A 19,536-nucleotide genomic window follows, 5' to 3' on the forward strand; every position below is an offset into this window, starting at 1 on the left:
AAATTTGTGTTGGTCAAAAATAACAGGAATAATCAGAAACACAAACAAAATTTTCAGGAAAGACAGGTGCAGTCCTCCAGAGAAACAAAGAGGGAACAGGTGAGACTGAATCTCATATCCACTAACAGTTAGCAAGGTTGTGCCATAAGTGATAGGGGCTGTGTCGTAGCTCATAGCTACATGCAAGCAGAACATTTGTCTCCCCACTGGGAGACTCAGACACTCCCTACATCAGGCTCCTCACGTAGGTTATCAGCACAGTCCTATATAAGTGACTTTGACAATGCTGCAGGAACACTGGACACTGCCAGGTTAAGACACATACATTATCAGAGATGCTGCTGCTCACAGACATTGTGTTACTTGTCTTGTTTGCTGGCCTTGGAAAACCTGTCTGTCGACCATATGGGGCTGAAGAATTCTCTCAGTTTTCAAAAGAAGGCAACATCACAATTGGAGGCATTTTTTCATTTCATCAAAATCCAGTAAGTGTGGATCCAACACTTCAAGTCAACCCTGGAAGTATTCAATGTCAGGGGTAAGCTAAAATGAAAATAATATCAGTTCTGCTGCAACTGCAGAACATATAATATAATTACTATTTATTATTGCAGTAATTAGCCTGTATTTCTGCATGCATTTAAGCAAGGTGGAAACAAATGTGGCCTTACCATTTATGTTATTGGCTTCTCATGTGGAGGAAACACCAAATGGCATGATCTTATTTTAAATAAAATACAGTATATGGTATCTTAAAATATTTTTCATCACAGCGAACTTGACACTTTTTATGGATGAAATGTTTTTTGGATCATAATATAGAATAAAGATCTATATATTTAGAAATTGTATTTAGGGAACAAGTATCTATTTGTTGTATTTGTTTTGGTTGTTAAAGTGTATATTTAATTACATTTACATGTACTCTTCTGTACTGTGCTTTTGGTTTTCCTTCAGAGAGAGATAAAACAGTACTTTGTTGGTTCCTTTTTCATCATCCATCATCATTTTACACTAATTATAAATACTCAAAAAACTGAAAACACCAGTCCATTTCTTCTGACAGGCTGGATCCAGGAGAACTGCAGTATGCTCAAACTATGATCTTTGCCATTGATGAAATAAACAACAACTCTAAGATTCTCCCAGGAATTTCTTTGGGCTACAGGATATATGACTCTTGTCCAAGTGTTCCTCTCTCTGTAAGGGCATCCCTGGCTCTAATGAATGAGCATGAGGAAGGCACAAAAACCTGCCTCCAATTATCAACAGTCCATGCAGTAATAGGAGAGACAACATCAACTTCAACCATTGGGATCGCAAGAACAGTGGGACCATTCCACATACCTGTGGTTAGTGACCTTTCTGGAAATCTAAACAGTGAAAGTTCAACCTATCGAGCAATTTTTTTTTTTCAAATGTACAAAATATAAATTATAGTCTTTGTGTGTGAGAACATACGGTGGACATGTCTGTATATGCACAGTGTGTGATGGAGGCAGACTGTCCGTGAGGTTGTGTGTTTGTGTCTGTGTCAGAAACAGTGCACATGTGTCTGAGTGCTTGTGAGTATCTGAATCGGATGGGTGTTCTAGAATTTTGCTCTTTACAGAACACACTTTCTGCATCATGTTCAAAAATAGTAAAAACTTGCTTATGTTATTTTTTACAGCTCAGTCATTCAGCCACATGTGCATGTCTCAGTAACAGACAGGAGTACCCAACTTTCTTCAGAACCATTCCTAGTGACTACTATCAAAGCAGAGCCTTGGCAAAACTGGTCAAGCACTTCGGCTGGAGCTGGGTTGGTGCCATCAGAACCAACAATGACTATGGCAACAATGGAATGGCTACGTTTTTAAAAGCAGCCAAGGATGAGGGGGTCTGCATAGAGTACTCGGTGCCCATCTACAGGACTGACTCTAGACAGAAATTTCTTGAAGTTGTGGAGATTATTAAAAAATCATCTTCTAAAGTGATTGTTGCTTTTGCAGATGGTAATGATTTGGACATGCTCATCAAAGAACTGTTCCTGCAGAATGTGACAGGTTTTCAATGGGTGGGCAGTGAAGGCTGGATCACATACCGGTACATTGCCTCCCAGGTGAGCTATGCAGTTGTGGGAGGGGCCATTGGCTTTGCCGTCCCTAACATCCAAATACCAGGACTGAAGGAGTTTATCATGAGCACCCGCCCATCGACCAGGCCTGGGAACATGGGCTTGGTAGAGCTCTGGGAGGGTGTTTTCAGCTGCATTCTAATACCTCGCAAGGATGTCACAATGAAAGCTTGCACGGGATCAGAGTCTTTGTATGGAAAGCACAGCCGCTACACGGATGTATCAGACACCAGCTTGCTAAACAATGTATATAAGGCTGTGTATGCTGTGGCCCATTCACTGCACAATCTCATCATGTGTAAAGATGGACATGGACCTTTCATGAACAAAACCTGCGCAGACAAAACCAGAATAGAACCGTGGCAGGTTGTACTGCAGAGATTCTGTTTTTGTATGTGCTGTGTAGGTATCTATATACATATGCATATCAAAGAAAAGTGAATCACTGCTAACTTGTGATTAATTTTTCCCCTCTAGGTGCTTCACTATTTGACCCAGGTAAACTTCACCACTAAACATGGTGAGATGATTCACTTTGATAAACAGGGGGACCCTGCAGCAAGATACTCTTTGGTAAACTGGCAACTCAATTCCCATGGTGCCATTGTGTTCGAGATCATAGGGCTATATGATGCATCTCTGCCAGAGGGGCAGCAGTTTGTGATGAAGGATGATGTTCAAGCTGTCTGGGCAGGCGGTCAGCAAGAGGTAAGCTGATGTTTCTGTATTCAGATCAAACAGTTTTGTAAAATCAGACCATGGGAAACGATTGATGCGTTCTGACGTCAACATAAAGCAGTGCAGGCAACGAGAAGCACCTGAGAGGTCTGACTGTCGGTTTAAAAAGGCGCTCCGTTAGTTATGTGAGCAAGTGATAGGTTGAGTATATGAACATGTAGTGACGTGTGTATGTGATTGTTTAAGTATGAGAACATGTAGTTGCTGAGGCCGACCAATGGTTTCCTGGCCTTGGCTGTGCATGTGGTTAATTGCAACTAAGTATGACTGTTTTGTAGGTGCCGAGGTCAATCTGCAGTGAGAGCTGCCTTCCTGGGACACGCAGGGCTTTCATGAAAGGGAAACCTATCTGCTGCTTTGACTGTATTCCATGTGCAGATGGAGAATTCAGCAACATCACAATTGAGTTTTGGCATATCTTATTATATACCAATACAGACCTTGTTTCCAAGGAGCAACAATACCATTAATTTAATGTAGACTAAAATTTGTATCACTTTAAGCTTTACTTAAGGCATCGTAAAATGTAAAATAATTAGCAGAAAAAATAATCAAATAAAAATATCCTTATCTTTTACAGATGCGCTGACGTGTGTCCCATGCCCACCGGAGTACAAGTCCAATGAAGAAAGAAATAATTGTGATTTAAAAAGTATTGAATTCTTGACCTTTGATGAACTGATGGGGATACTGTTAGTGGCATTTTCTGTAATTGGAGGCTGCCTTACAATCACAATAGCACTAATATTCTTTGTATATAAAGACACTCCCATTGTGAAAGCCAACAATTCAGAACTGAGTTTCCTGCTGCTCTTTTCATTGAAACTGTGTTTCCTTTGCTCTCTTACCTTCATCGGTCGGCCCTCTGAGTGGTCCTGTATGCTGCGCCACACTGCGTTTGGGATCACCTTTGTCCTCTGCATCTCGTGTGTTCTGGGAAAAACAATAGTGGTGTTAATGGCATTCAGGGCTACACTTCCAGGCAGTAATGTGATGAAGTGGTTTGGGCCTCTGCAGCAGAGACTGAGTGTTCTTGCTTTCACTCTCATACAGGTCCTTATTTGTGTGCTTTGGTTAACAATATCCCCTCCATTCCCCAACAAGAACATGAAGCACTACAAAGAAAAGATCATTCTAGAATGTGATGTTGGGTCAGCAGTGGGGTTCTGGGCTGTGCTGGGTTATATTGGGCTCCTCTCTATATTGTGCTTTGTTTTAGCTTTTCTGGCTCGTAAGCTGCCTGATAACTTCAATGAAGCCAAATTCATCACATTCAGCATGCTCATATTCTGTGCAGTCTGGATCACCTTTATACCAGCTTATGTCAGTTCACCTGGAAAGTTCACTGTAGCTGTGGAGATATTTGCTATTTTAGCTTCCAGCTATGGAATGCTTTTCTGTATTTTTGTCCCAAAATGTTACATTATTTTACTAAAACCAGAGAAAAACACCAAAAGAAATATGATGGGTAAAACATCATGAAAAGCTATTTTAAAATTGTACCTTTTTCAGTCCCAGATTTCTGTCGTTCTTGCATTGATGACGTACATTTTCAACTATGTAGCTGTCTCTCTGGTCACAGAAATGTAATGTTTTTTTTTTAATTTATTGCAGAATAAAATAGAAAAGCCAGCCATCTATTTTTCACTAAATGTTTCTGTACTGGGAGAACTCACTCAGAATGAAATGTGCTTCCCATTGTGTTATTGATACTATGCCACTCAAGACAACTGCGTCAGTATCTTGTGCTGATAGGCAGCACTACCAATACTATACATTTTACAAACAGCAGAATCATGCCGGCAGCATAGTACGCATATAGAGTAGTCAGCACTACACTCTACTGACAGTAGATGGCAGTGCTGCTGGGATAAACATGAACATAGTAACAATAAGTTAGCTACCGATACCCTAGTAGCCAGGGCTCCACTACTAACAGAAATCAACAGAAATAGGATAGACAACAACACAGCATGCCAACTAGCTACTTTTTTAAAATTCAGACACCACACACATTTTGTATTTTACAATAACAAGAAGGCCTAACAGGCGTGAGTGGGGGTATGGTGCTGGCACTTTTAGCTAACCTGACAGACTGACATAACAGAATTAAACCTAAATAACATAAAACACAAAGATCAAGTGCATTGTTTGATTGTATTCGTGTATTGCATGTGATGTGGTATGTCATAAGTTTGATTGAAATTTGATTATTTGCATCTAAATGAAAGAGCTGAAACAAAGCTAGCTAGGTCGCTGGCTAGTACCTAAATTTGTGTAGCTCGCTATGATCTCTGTTGGGGTAAATTTGTGTGTCTGTCTATCACAAGCATCACATAGCATTCTGACCATTTTGTTGTGGAGGAGAACTGACGTTACGTCACCACCAATCCGGCCAGAAGCAAACCGCAAAATGTGACACTGGTTTTATAGGCTTTTTATTTGCAAAATATGTATTATAGGGGAAAAAATAGCATCACACAATCATGTCACTTTGAGGGATGAATGCATTTGAGCGGGAAGGAGGTGGGGGAGCAAGACCCTGATTGCCTGACGCTGGGTTCTCTGCTGACAATCACTTAAAATTACAATTTTCCTGATATAAATATGTCAATATTACCATTATTTTAAATAGTAATATTAAATACAGTATATTAAGCATTTTCTTTAGTTATAGCCGTCCATCTGTGCAGTGTAACAGCAGAATGCGGATGCGGAGGACTAATGGATGGATCTGCAGGTAGCCATACTCAGGAGACCCAGCTGCTGCTGCAGGTCACTGACTCATGGTGAATATGGCCAGAGAGAATGTGTGTGTGTGTTGGATTTGAAGGCTTGTTCGTACATCTCATTGGAATATATAGCACTCTTTTGCATGGAGAAATTCTACTTCTATATAATGTGTGCAGAAACAATTTCCTATTCAAAAAATAAAAAGGTTAAAGCATGAGGACAAAACACATTCATACAAGTGTTCCATAAAAGCAATATAAAAATACTGGTCCATCATAGATTTAGTCGCTTTCTTTTTTAATGGAGAAGAGCCATTTTTGTCAATGATCCAGTACACTTATATAAAAATATAAAAAACTAGGCTGACACCAGTTGCGTTTCATTTAGCCTGTTTCAGCAGTTTTGAAAATGTGTCACTCAGGCAGCATGTTCTGCTATGAAAATGTACCCCCCTTCTAATGGCCCAGACGTATAGTCAGATATACTAAGAAACTCAGAACGTTGAGATACTTGGTTGACTGGAGTGCCTTGGGAGAGACTGCATTTCTTCAGAGACATCCTGCACAGTATAAAAACAGTTTCTTCCATTCATCAGCTCAGTGCCGGCAGCCCTGATGTGCACCAGGATGGCACAGTGGACAACATTGCTGCTGTTGATGCGCACCAATGCCGTGATGATGGGGCCAGCATGCAGGCGGCATGGTCAAGCAGCTCTACCACAGCTCTCTGAGGAGGGAGATGTCATCATTGGAGGGGTATTCTCCATCCACAGAACCACAAGGGAGACGATACATTCATTCACCTCCAAACCTCACTCTCCGTCGTGCATCAGGTTTGTTTTCCAAGAAAAAAAAAATCATAACATTTCAAAAATATGTTGTATAAGATGTCAATGTAAAAAATTCAAAAGCCCTAACAAACAGAACTTACATAGTATATAATTGTGTTTACCTCTGCATATTAGTTAAGCGATAAAATGCATATTTCAGGTATTTACTGGTGTTAAAAGCATAAATATTTCATTTTGTCTGGCTGCTTGTTTAAAATTTTATAATTTTGATGTTTACCATGTTATTATTCCTAAGTTTGAACTACAGAGAATTTCAGTTTGCTCAGACCATGATCTTCGCCATTAAGGAAATAAACAACCGGACAGACCTGCTCCCTGGTTTATCTCTAGGCTATAAGATATATGATGCCTGTGGTTCTATACCTTTGGCTATACGGTCAGCCATGGCTCTGATGAACGGTTATGAGGAAACACTGACCGACACATCATGTTCTACACCAGCAGCAGTGCAGGCCATCATTGGAGAGTCTGGATCCTCTCCCACAATTGCTCTATCATCTGCAGTTGGACTTTTTCACATTCCTTTGGTGAGTAATACTTCTTTATTTTGTCATGTCTATTTCAGACTGGATAATGAAAGCCATTTTAGGTATACAGAAGTTGAAAAGCTTTATTAGCAAGTAGGCCTGGTTTGTATATTGTGGCAAATCTTTATATTTTTTTCTTTCTCCAAATCTTACAACACAGATCAGTCATTTTGCAACATGTGCATGTCTGAGCAATAGGAATAGATTCCCCACATTTTTCAGAACCATTCCCAGTGACTATTACCAGAGCAGAGCACTGGCTCAGCTGGTGAAGTACTTTGGCTGGACCTGGGTAGGAGCAGTGAGAAGTGACAGTGACTATGGCAATAATGGGATGGCCACATTTATAGAAGCCGCTCAGCAGGAAGGGATCTGCATTGAGTATTCCGAGGCTGTCTACAGAACATACCCCAGAGAGAAAATCCTCCAGTCTGTTGAAGTGATAAAGAAGGGTACTGCAAGAGTCATAGTAGCCTTTCTGGCTCTAGGGGACATCATCCCTTTGTTCCAGGAGATGGCCCTGCAGAATGTAACAGGGTTCCAGTGGGTGGGCAGTGAGTCATGGATCACGGCTAGCAGACTGGCAGACAATCAGGACTACGGGTTTCTGACAGGATCCATTGGGTTTGCTATTGGTAAAGCAAAACTGGAGGGCCTGAAAGAGTTTTTGATCAGTGTTCACCCATTTCAGGCTCCAGGCAATGATCTATTGAAGGAGTTCTGGGAAACAGCCTTTACATGTTCTTTTGAGAAAAGCAATAATTCAGCAGGCAAAACTCTTTGCATAGGATCTGAGAGCTTAAATGGAGTGAAAAATGAATACACTGATATAACAGAGCTAAGAATCACCAACAAAGTATATACAGCAGTTTATGCTGTTGCCCATTCTTTACACCTCCTATTCAATGGCCATTCAAGCATTTATTCCTCTACGAACAGCAGCTATGGACAACACTTTGCACCAGAGCAGGTAAAGTCACTTTGGAATCACTTTGTAATTGTTTGTTTGTAACAGTGGACACAACTTCATTGTCTAACCTGCATAAATGAACCATGTCATCTTTCTGAACAGGTGCTAAAATATCTGAGAAACATAAACTTCACAGCAAAAACTGGTGAGCAGGTCTCCTTTGATGCAAATGGAGACCCGGTTGCAAGATATGAGTTAGTGAACTGGCAGCTTGCTGAAAAAGGGACTTTGCAGTTTAAGACAGTGGGCCTCTATGATGCTTCCTTACCACCTGATAGGAGATTTATCATGAACCAGGGCAACATGGTTTGGGCTGAGGGACAACTCCAGGTAGTGTAATGCAGACAAACACCTTTTCCGACTAAAATGTATTTGCAGGAAATGTAATCTAACCAGGGAAATGTGCAGCATTTTGAACAAATCAAACATGATGAAAGCTAAATGATTGTAATTTGAAAATGTTTATTTCCATTTAAAAGGTACCAATAAAAAATATCTAGGTCAATGCTCTAGTTTTATGTACGTGATTTTGTTTTATTATGACAGATTCAGTTGCTGGCACTATTTTCTTTCACTCAGAAACCCAGGTCAGTGTGCAGTGAGAGCTGTCCCCTAGGCACCCGGAAGGCCATGCAGAGAGGAAGGCCTGTCTGCTGCTATGACTGTGTGCCCTGTGCTGAGGGAGAAATCAGCAATGTTACAGGTAGCATATCTTATATATGATAATTTTAATGTGTCAATCTCATTTATATATTATTAAGGATACACAATAAAAATGACTTATAGTGTGAACAATAGAAAAAATAATAATCTAATGATATTTGAATTTTCTTTCAGATTCTAATGACTGCATTCCTTGTGATTTGGAATATTGGTCAAATGAAAAAAGAGACAGATGTATATTTAAAATAGTTGAATTCCTTTCTTTTGAAGAAATTATGGGAATAATGCTTGTAATTTTTTCATTATTTGGAACATGTGTAACTATACTTGTGGCTGTGCTGTTCTTTATGTACAGACAGACCCCCATTGTGAAAGCCAACAACTCAGAGCTGAGTTTTCTGCTGCTCTTTTCATTGAAACTGTGTTTCCTTTGCTCTCTTACCTTCATCGGCCGGCCCTCTGAGTGGTCCTGTATGCTGCGCCACACTGCGTTTGGGATCACTTTTGTACTCTGCATCTCATGCGTTCTGGGGAAAACAATAGTGGTGTTAATGGCCTTCAGGGCTACACTTCCAGGCAGTAATGTCATGAAGTGGTTTGGGCCTCTGCAGCAGAGACTGAGTGTTCTTGCTTTCACTCTCATACAGGTCCTTATTTGTGTGCTTTGGTTGACAATATCCCCCCCATTCCCCAACAAGAACATGAAGCACTACAAAGAAAAGATCATTCTAGAATGTGATGTAGGATCAGCACTGGGGTTCTGGGCTGTGTTGGGTTATATTGGGCTCCTCTCTGTATTATGCTTTATTTTAGCTTTTCTGGCTCGTAAGCTGCCTGACAACTTCAATGAAGCCAAATTCATCACATTCAGCATGCTCATATTCTGTGCAGTCTGGATCACCTTTATACCAGCGTATGTCAGCTCACCTGGAAAGTTCACTGTAGCTGTGGAAATATTTGCCATTTTAGCTTCTAGTTTTGGGCTACTATTTTGTATTTTTGCCCCTAAATGCTATGTTATTTTATTTAGGCCAGAGCAGAACACAAAGAAAAACATGATGGGGAAGCCACCATCAAAGGCTCTCTAAACATTCTCTGTGCGATAAAGTAATTAATTTTTCTTAAATTAATGGAGCACCTACATGCTTTTTATTCTACGAGCAGTACTGAAAGCAAGAAATTTACTTAACGTTTTCAGATGCATTTACTGTAATGCAGGGTGATATTTAAAACAGTGTAGGAAAGCTTTGGTGATTACACCACCGGTGGAACATGTGTCATCGGTGATGTAAAGTTATTATGTCTATAATTTGATTGTACTACTCTCTTCACAATACAATATTCTGAAAATAATATGACCAGCATAAAATGTTTTGAAATAAAAATAATTTTGTTATACAAGATGAAGTACTTGTGATGTTACACTTCGTATTAAACATGAACAAGAATGTCTTTAAGTTGATGGAAGCCTACACTTCAATAATGACCATGTCTGTAAATAAATCCATGACTCATTAACACAGTTTGAATGCATTTTATGTTGTCCCACAGCACAGCACAGTGAAACATTCACTGTTTGTTTTCCTACAGGCCCTACTGAGGGCTTCCACTTCTGCAAGCTCAGGACCACATACGCTGGCCCACACCTGCCCCTGGCCTGCATATTGTGGACGTGCATTATCTACTGTCTTTTCAAGAACAACCATGATTTTATATATCTAACTACAGATGATAAATTTCACAAAGGATATCACACACCCCTATTGTCTGGCCATTGCTTTGATTTTGAAAATGTAATTAAACTGAATGACATTATCAGTGAATGGTAAGACTCAAATGTGCCCAAACCCTTTTTTTCTGATTCTATAGGAAACCCCCATAAAACCACAGGCTTGTTGCTCCTTTTAATAGTCAACTGGCATTCAGCGTTTCCATTTACCCTTCATAAGACCTAGCAACACGTGGAGAAATACCAAAAACTAGTATGTTTAAAAGTTAAATAAATAATATTTTATATTAGATTATTATTCACATAAGATTATGCTTTGAGGCTCCAACAATATTGTAAACAGGGTGCCACAGGCTGTGTAACACCTCTGGGAGGAACAAAAGAGCTGAACACTGGGAGCTGTGGGCATTCCGGTATTTCATTATTCGAGATTTAAACAACATAAAGACAACATCTTTTGCCCTCAAGAGTTCCAGGTAGAAATTAAGAAATAAAAAGGCAAAATAAACAAAACCTGAACCTTTCAGTAACTTTTGTTTTGTATTTCTTGTTCTTGCTTACTCTCACTTGGTTTACTGCTTTCCCAGCCTCAGCCAACTACAGTGAAAATAAACACGTGTAAGTCCTGGACTGATCCATAATGCAACCCAGGTGTATGTGCCAATTTAAAATTCCCTGGGGTTGAGCATGTTGCAAGTGTTGAAAAATTAGTAATAGTATTTAATGTTTAATAACTTCACTCTCATTTTGCTTAGAAACTCACTTTAAATTGCACTATGAATCTCAGCTGTGTTGCTACAATAATAGTCTGGTGTTGCTAAACTAATCAGACTTCTATGCTGACAAGCCATATGGAGTTAGAAAAAACTGAAAACGCTGAGAAGTACATCCCTCTAGGGGGGGTCTGGGTATTGCATTGGTGCGACAAGGAGTCTTAAACTAAACGTTGGCTAACGTTAAGTCAGATAATTTAGAAGGATCAACATAAAAAATTATTCTGCACATTAATAATATCCGTAGGCCTTCCACTTCGTCCATCTCTCCAGCCTGATGTTTTATTTCGATAACGTTAAAAACCAAAGATCTTGTTTTCACCCTAAATTTTTAATCAATTCATTAATCATGAAAATTGTTTCTTAAACAAACTAACTAATTCAAGTTAGATTAGTATATGGACAGTGACTAAAGTTAGCTCACCAGCCTAATCTCTAGCTAGCTGATTTTAAACATTATATCCAAAACAACTGATACTATTTGACATAGACAAATGCACTTCCTGTATGCTCTTTGGTAAAGTGCCATCATTATTGACAACACCATTCATTATGGAAAACGTTAATTGTATACCACAGTATCAACCAAGGGCTGCCATTCCGCCTTGGGTCCATACAAACTTGAAATAGCCAGCTACTCTGCTGCTGCTGTACTCTCACTCTGAAGCAAATGTTGGCTGAGTCTCACTTCACTGGTTTTTCTACAATGCTTCCCTTAGATATTCATTAACAACAAGTAAAATTACCACTAATGGCAAGAGACATAACTAAACATATTGCACTTGCTGCGAAGGTGGAAAGGAGGGTCTGCACAGGGAAGCAAGCATGATCACGTTTACTTATGTAAATGTGAAGCGCAGGAATCAGCGGGAAGATGTCGGTGTAACTGTAAAAACGGTAGGCCAGCAAAACCTGTGTCATTCTGTTTCTGGTGTCATTTGGATGTGTCGATCCCTTGTTGACACAAGGCCATCACATGATTGTGTACTTTGCCACATTGTTTTACGCATACGTATGTACAAGTTACTGGTACGTTAGTTAATTTATGCCTCCCATACACTAGACGATTTCTAGATAACTAAAGTCTGACAAACTCACTTCTAAAACAATCTGTCCTAAATCATGGGTTTTTAGTCCCAGAGGTGCACAATATTCTGAAAAGACTAGGAATTATGCAGCTTCACACATTATAAGATTCCAACAGAATTATTTTGGAGATTTTTAAAATTTATTTTAGCCCTCCTTTTCCTGTAGGAAACTCATTACCAGTGAGGTGATGTCAGACAAAAGCCCTTTCTGGAGGGGATTCGTTTCACTAGGGGACGTCAGATACTTCCATTTTTACCATCGTAATTCATGTCCGGAAAGACCATGTCAGTGATTTTTACTAGGCAGGTAATAATTCCGGCTGAAAAAACCTATTGTTTTTCAGTGACCTCCGAGGTCCTCTGATAAACCTATTACCGTATGGACCAATGTGTCAATATTTCATGCTAATTCCAACTATTCTTGTGGATGTTTATATTGATGTGCAATGATAAATGTAGGTACATTACCGACATTGTCGTACAATACTAATCCCATCTGGACCAGGCTAAAGACAGCGCACCTATTGGCTGTTCACAGTGTAAAATTATAAATCACGTCATTGATCATCACAGAACTTTTGAGCCAAAACTAAAGACTTACGATAAATATTAAACCTGTTTGATTTTGTTGGAACGGTAAAGATAGGGGAAAAGACCATCTCAAACTCAGTCGGAGCAGTCTTACAATCTCACGCAAATTGTGAGTAATGACGGGGACACGCACTGACTGAGGTAAGCCTGGAAAGATAATACTATGACTCCTAAGACTGTGAAATCGCTACAGATATTGTCTTGCGTCAGGCCAGCTTTAGTAGCCCTGTGTGTAACTTTCTTAGCTATGAAAGTAGCTAACAAGGCTCGGTAGCTGGCTTTATCATCTTGAAAGTTAGTAGCTAGCTGTTCAATTTGGTTAGATTAATATCGTGGAAATGTCACACTTTGTAGCTAAACAAAGTCTGCACTGCTGGGCCAGTGCTGGCACAGATCCTGCCTGGAGTCGCTGGCTATCCGGGTAGCTTGCTAGTTAAGCAACCTTAACCTGCACTGCTTCAGTATAAATCCAGCTGTTTGAATGGATGCAATGTAAATGCTATTTGAAAAAGTTATGTAAGTCGTTCTGGATAAGAGAGTCTGCTAAACGCCTGCAATGTAATGTAAGTGTCAAGACAAGAGTAATATCAATACAGACAACCTTTGAAATAGTTTATTGAACACAAAGTAGGCAAAGCACAATTTACTACTACAATGTACAACAAACTATGTGTGAGTGCATGCCTATGTTTGCATGTGCATGCGTTTTGTGTGTGTGCGTGCGTGTGTTAGCACTGGGCACGCCCAAGAATGAGAGGGCTCTTGTATGTTCTCGTGTGAGGTTGCGCACAGTGGTGAGCATGCACCGCGGACATGCATTCAGGGAGAACAAAGGAAAATGGAGGGATGTTTGAAACTAGCTGAAGCAACGGTGCATTTTAGCAAGTGTGCCAAACAGATGAAAGATAATCATATGGTTATAGGTATGCGTCGAGAACAGAATGCCATGTTATGACCAGCTAGTATTTAAGACAGATCACTTGCAAGAACTTTTCTATGCGTGATGTATATTAAAACTATATTCAAACTAACACAGCGCGGTGGATGGCTATGGGCTAACCAATGGAAAACGACAAAACAATTTATAATAACCATTAAACACATTAATCATTACAGTTATGTACATTCAGTCATTAAGTTTCTACATTCAGACTGTTGCCAAATTATGCTATATGCCCAGAGTTACAGCATTACTTGAGTCCTTTGGAGTGGTTCTGTTACCCGGAATGTGTTCTGGTTTCCAGTGTGAAATCCATAGAAGTTGTGTGGAAATGGGAAAGTGACCACCCTTTTCGTTAGTTCCCAGTCAGGCCGCTTGATCGTTGTCGCAGACTGCTTGCTTCATAGGGATTACAGGAGCTGTAGGATCTGATTTTGGTGCGTGGCTGTCCATGGAACTTCTTGGACCAACGCTAATCGCATAGCCTCTGAGGCGTCTCGTTCCTCACGCGGCCAATTGCCCAGGGTATACGGGAGTTTCCTTGCTTGGTTGCCGGTGTCATTACCATTGAGCTGCACAGACGGCAATACTTAGTTTCTGGTTTGGATGTCATTCGTACATATCAACCGTTTTATTGGATACAAGGCTAAGCGTGCGCAACTATGTAAGCACAATAATTTGCTCACTATATTACTCACTACATGCCTCAGTATTCTACAAATCAACCAGACTGCAAATAATGATCATAAAAATGTTAAAATATTATGAAAGAATCATCAGGGGGAAGTAATTGATCAAAACAAATAACAAAAAATGGTAAATACATAACCAAAGCTAAAGGTAAATTTAAGATTTTACACTGAAACTACTTGAAAGAATAGGTCTGATAAGTAACAAATTATGGTGAAAGTGTCACAAGGATACTGGTTCATTTTTACACTGTATATGCGAGTTCACTCTAGTTAGGGCATTCTGCGTTAAGGATTTAGAAGTATTTAGTGGATGGTATGAATCAACAATACCATTGTAACCTCAATTATCCTTATAGGGGAGATAAGTCAACTCCCAGGTATATCAAAAGGAGCATTCTCAGGCATTACTGTGGGTACTGTGACAGCTGCCAGAATCATACTAAGACATTGGAAAGCTCCACATGTTAAGGAATGGGTTAATACAATAGTTAAACAGCATCGTATGACTCTATGATTAATGTGCTGCAAGGTAAGCATGAAATTCTGTCGCCAGGGTACTTCTTCTGGCTTCACATCAAACTCCAAAATCAGCCCAGTTAATAAGCTATATATTTTTCAGTTCTTTTTATTGTTTCTTTATTGTCTTCCCTCTTCACCTATGCTATACTATGGTTATATGCTGTATTACCATAGATCAGCTTGTGTCTTGATAATGCCTCCTCATATGAAATGACCCCAAAATGATGTGAGAGTAATACACTGTCCTGTACCAAGCCTCTTAAAACCAATAAATATTTGAATCACAAAAAAAATAAATAAATAAAGGTTCACGGTTATCTGCAGGAAACCTTTAATATACAGAAATCTACAAAAGTGTAAATTGCCAACTACAATACACTACAACTTATTAGCAATACTGTACATTGCAGTAAAGTAAATAATTTAGTGGAACTAAGCTGGTAATGCATTAATTAAATTAAAATAATATCTAAAAAACAAAGCCATATTCTGGACACTCTCTTAAAATCACAAACGCCTTAAAGTAACAGAAATAACATAACAGCAAAATAATATGAGATAATTTATAAATCTTAAAAAAAGACGGGAAAGACATCTGTATCAGGGAGTTCATGTTTTCATTCTAGGTCTATGTATGGTTGTAGGGAAAAACAAAATCAGTGAAAACAAATATTACTGCATTCATATATGCAATGGCCCAGAACAGGATCCAATTTGGCACCTCCTTCATCTGATACCCAATCGTACTGCAGTTTACCATTGGGGAATGCTGCTTTGAAAAGATATACTGTGTAAATGCAAGCCAGTTATACAGTACTCCAGATAGTGTGTGAAAAATCACTTACTTACTCCAGCTGTATCCGGAGAGACATGCAGTACATAAAGGAAAATCAAGAAAAACGGTTGCCGACCTTGTTCTTACTGCTGGTGGCTGCTTTAACAGGTGCAGATGACCCTTTGTGTAAACTATATGGGAAGCCTGAATATCCCCAGTTGTCGAAGGAAGGCGATATCATCATCGGGGGGATTTTACCCTTCCATAGCAGCTGGAAGGACAGGGAGCTCTCCTACACACACGCACCTCAACCTCTCCTGTGCACCAAGTAAGTTAGCATTCATGAAGTAATGAATAGTACTTGTGTGGAGGTCAAATAACTACAAGACAATTTTAAGATACATACTTTTCTTATAATGAAATGAAACTAAATAATCCACAATTTGTGTGTCTCATGTTTAAACTAGTTTAAATCTGAGAGCATTCCAGTTTGCACAGGCGATGATCTTTGCCATTGAGGAGATCAACAACAGTACAGACTTGCTACCTGGCATATCTCTTGGCTACAAGATCTATGACTCCTGTGGCTCCTCTGCAACTGCAGTGATGGCAGGACTTGCACTGACAAATGGCTATCAGGATTCAGCCTCAGCTGCTCCCTGCTCCAAAACAGCTGGAGTTCAGGCAATTATTGGAGAAACTTCCTCTTCACCCACGGTCGCCATATCTACATCCATTGGACCTTTTCACATTCCCTTGGTAGGCTACTGTTATAATTCAACATATTCAGTAATAAAGATAAGTAACAAAATGTAATACAGTTGTAAGTTGTTTTTTTGTCATAATGATGAATATAGTGCTTTAATTCAGGTACCCATTATTGTTGTACCACTCTCTTTGCAGATCAGTCACTTTGCTACCTGTGCATGTCTCAGCGACAAAATCAAACACCCATCATTTCTCAGAACCATTCCCAGTGATTATTACCAGAGCAGAGCTCTGGCTCAGCTGGTGAAGCACTTTGGCTGGACCTGGGTCGGAGCTTTATGCAGTGACAATGACTATGGAATAAATGGCATGGCTGCCTTTCTTAAAGCTGCCAAACAACATGGGGTCTGTATTGAGTATTCAGAGCCTATTTTCAGAACCTTTTCAAAAGAGAAATTTTTGAGAGTTGTAAAGATTATAAAACAGTCCAGCTCTAAGGTGATTGTGGCATTCCTCTCTCACTTGGACATGGACGTACTACTCCATGAACTAGCCCTCCACAATGTCACAGGCTACCAGTGGATTGGGAGCGAATCCTGGATCTCTGATTCCTACATTGCTAAAGTGGAGGGTCACCATGTCCTCAGTGGAGCAATAGGCTTTTCAATTCCAAAAGCAAAGGTTACAGGCTTGCAGGATTTCCTCTTGAATGTTCTACCACTGAATTCATCTGGCAGTGTTATTTTCACAAAGTTCTGGGAAACCCTGTTTGGGTGCAAATTTCCCAGCGGGAGCACTTCAGAAAATGCCAAAGAGTGCACAGGTACAGAAGATTTGAGTGAAATAGATAATACATACACTGATTTATCTCTGATGCAAATTTTTAATAATGTCTACAAGGGAGTGTATGCGGTGGCCCATGCATTTCAAGAGATTTTCACTTGCAACAATGATGCTCATCTGTCAAACAGACAGACTTGTTTTAAAAAAGTGCTACCCGAACCATGGAAGGTATTTTGCACATATTCAAATACACATTTAAATGTCTTGCTGTGTTCAATGTTGCTGTATCACTTGACATTTCATTTTAACTATAGCATAGGCATTTCACTAAAGTTTATTTTTGCTGTCTTACAATATTGGTTTTTGCATCTGGTTTGTGTGTAGCTTCTACAGCATTTGAAAAAAGTGCATTTCAAAACAAAGGAGGGTGAAGAGGTTTATTTTGATGAGAATGGAGATCCAGCTGCAAAATATGAGTTGGTTAACTGGCAGCAGAACAGCAAAGGCGAGATTGAGTTTGCCACAGTTGGATTTTATGATACATCTTTTCCTGTGGAAGAACGCTTAACCCTGAGTAATGTATCAATTATGTGGGCACAGAATACACAACAGGTGAGACCAATCAACTGTAAAGAATAAAGGCAAAACTTATTGCAGTGTTCTAAACTCTAATATACTTATAACCGTGTTCTCTATATTTCATGCTCTATCATTCAAGATTTTGGAACCCAAAATTGCAAATCTTTATTAAATATGAAAATCAAAAATGTTATTCGAACATTAATTAAGTCCTTGATTTGAGCAAGATAAAATGCTTTCATTTTGAGATTCCCTGAATTAAATTTACCCTGTGTATGTCTGCTGGACTAAAGGTGCCTGTGTCAGTGTGCAGTGAGAGCTGTCCCCCAGGCACCTGGAAGGCTGTGCAGAGAGGAAGACCTGTCTGCTGCTATGACTGTGTCCCCTGCGCTGAAGGAGAAATCAGCAATACTACAGGTATGCTGACAATTTCCTGTAAAATTCCTTTGAGATGCCTTAAGGCAGATGCAACAATCAGATGACACAGAAAATTAATATAAAAATAAAAAATGAAATATCTTTCTCATTGATATTGTAATAATGCAGTAATTGTATTATTATTTTCTTGTTAGATTCTATCACGTGTGTGCCGTGTCATCCTGAAAACTGGTCGAATAAAAGGAGAAATGAATGCATCCTGAAGGAAACAGAATATTTATCCTATCAGGAAATTATGGGAATATTGCTTGCAGCACTCTCTTTACTTGGGACATGCACAACCAGTATTGTGGTGATCATTTTCTTCAGATACAGACACACCCCCATTGTAAAAGCCAACAACTCAGAGCTGAGTTTCCTGCTGCTCTTTTCATTGAAACTGTGTTTCCTTTGCTCTCTTACCTTCATCGGCCGGCCCTCTGAGTGGTCCTGTATGCTGCGCCACACTGCGTTTGGGATCACCTTTGTCCTCTGCATCTCTTGTGTTCTGGGAAAAACAATAGTGGTGTTAATGGCCTTCAGGGCTACACTTCCAGGCAGTAATGTCATGAAGTGGTTTGGGCCTCTGCAGCAGAGACTGAGTGTTCTTGCGTTCACTCTCATACAGGTCCTTATTTGTGTGCTTTGGTTAACAATATCCCCTCCATTCCCCAACAAGAACATGAAGCACTACAAAGAAAAGATCATTCTAGAATGTGATGTAGGATCAGCAGTGGGGTTCTGGGCTGTGCTGGGTTATATTGGGCTCCTCTCTCTACTGTGCTTTGCTTTAGCTTTTCTGGCTCGTAAGCTTCCTGACAACTTCAATGAAGCCAAATTCATCACATTCAGCATGCTCATATTCTGTGCAGTCTGGATCACTTTTTTACCAGCTTATGTCAGCTCACCTGGAAAGTTTACTGTAGCTGTGGAAATATTTGCCATTCTAGCCTCAAGTTTTGGTTTGCTCTTCTGTATCTTCTTGCCAAAATGCTACATTATTTTACTAAAACCAGAGAAAAACACCAAAAAGAACTTGATGGGCAAAATGGCATCAAAATCTCTCTAAATAGTAATACTCTCCATATGTACATAGTTGGGCATAAATATTCAGTGTATTCATATGCGCAACGCTGAGCTTGACTTCAACCAAATGTGTCTTCCTATGTATTAATGGATTCATTCAATACACATGACTGTTAGATTAGAAATAAGTATGTAAATAAAAAAATAATGAATAGAAAAGGTTTTGCACAAAACAGTTGCCAATTAGGAAAGAAAAAAGCACTTTTACCTCTTCCTAAGCCATATCTCACTACAATGAGGAAAAACTAACTGACAC

The 19,536-nt window shown here is 39.6% G+C and overlaps 2 protein-coding genes and 1 pseudogene across 5 annotated transcripts; all 3 read left to right on the forward strand.

Moving 5' to 3' along the window:
* Nucleotides 1–37: 37 nt before the first annotated feature.
* LOC118209351 lies at nt 38–4,352 on the forward strand (annotated as a pseudogene).
* A 1,168-nt stretch (nt 4,353–5,520) lies between these two features.
* Nucleotides 5,521–10,855, forward strand: LOC118209333 (extracellular calcium-sensing receptor-like). 4 transcript variants are annotated; one of them, XM_035384573.1, is made up of 7 exons: nt 5,521–5,646; nt 6,186–6,422; nt 6,676–6,967; nt 7,128–7,937; nt 8,040–8,267; nt 8,517–8,640; nt 10,191–10,855. In XM_035384573.1, exons 1-7 carry the CDS (start codon nt 5,582–5,584, stop codon nt 10,427–10,429), a joined length of 1,995 nt encoding a protein of 664 aa, XP_035240464.1. In that variant the 5' UTR covers nt 5,521–5,581; the 3' UTR covers nt 10,430–10,855. The 4 variants fall into 4 exon arrangements, with proteins under 4 accessions (XP_035240464.1, XP_035240461.1, XP_035240462.1 ...); XM_035384570.1 differs by having other exon boundaries at nt 8,775–10,267; XM_035384571.1 differs by lacking the exon at nt 5,521–5,646 and having other exon boundaries at nt 6,214–6,422; nt 6,882–6,967; nt 8,775–10,267.
* A 4,779-nt stretch (nt 10,856–15,634) lies between these two features.
* LOC118209334 (extracellular calcium-sensing receptor-like) lies at nt 15,635–19,524 on the forward strand. The gene is made up of 6 exons (XM_035384574.1): nt 15,635–16,035; nt 16,175–16,466; nt 16,611–17,426; nt 17,583–17,810; nt 18,071–18,194; nt 18,350–19,524. The coding sequence occupies exons 1-6, from the start codon at nt 15,728–15,730 to the stop codon at nt 19,261–19,263; spliced, it is 2,682 nt and encodes an 893-aa protein (XP_035240465.1). The 5' UTR covers nt 15,635–15,727; the 3' UTR covers nt 19,264–19,524.
* The last annotated feature ends 12 nt before the right edge of the window (nt 19,525–19,536 follow it).

This window comes from Anguilla anguilla, chromosome 12, assembly GCF_013347855.1.
Source record: "Anguilla anguilla isolate fAngAng1 chromosome 12, fAngAng1.pri, whole genome shotgun sequence".
Lineage (NCBI taxonomy): Eukaryota > Metazoa > Chordata > Actinopteri > Anguilliformes > Anguillidae > Anguilla > Anguilla anguilla.

What these genes read in the sequence shown, in the direction of transcription:
- LOC118209333 (XM_035384570.1), top strand. Translation starts at nt 5,582, where the DNA reads ATGGATGGATCTGCAGGTAGCCATACTCAGGAGACCCAGCTGCTGCTG. An exon ending in CTGCAGGTCACTGACTCATG is followed by an intron (nt 5,647 to 6,185) that starts GTGAATATGGCC and finishes TCCATTCATCAG; the next exon opens with CTCAGTGCCGGCAGCCCTGA. An exon ending in GACTTTTTCACATTCCTTTG is followed by an intron (nt 6,968 to 7,127) that starts GTGAGTAATACT and finishes CTTACAACACAG; the next exon opens with ATCAGTCATTTTGCAACATG.
- LOC118209334 (XM_035384574.1), top strand. Translation starts at nt 15,728, where the DNA reads ATGCAAGCCAGTTATACAGTACTCCAGATAGTGTGTGAAAAATCACTT. An exon ending in CAACCTCTCCTGTGCACCAA is followed by an intron (nt 16,036 to 16,174) that starts GTAAGTTAGCAT and finishes TGTTTAAACTAG; the next exon opens with TTTAAATCTGAGAGCATTCC. An exon ending in AGAAATCAGCAATACTACAG is followed by an intron (nt 18,195 to 18,349) that starts GTATGCTGACAA and finishes TTTTCTTGTTAG; the next exon opens with ATTCTATCACGTGTGTGCCG.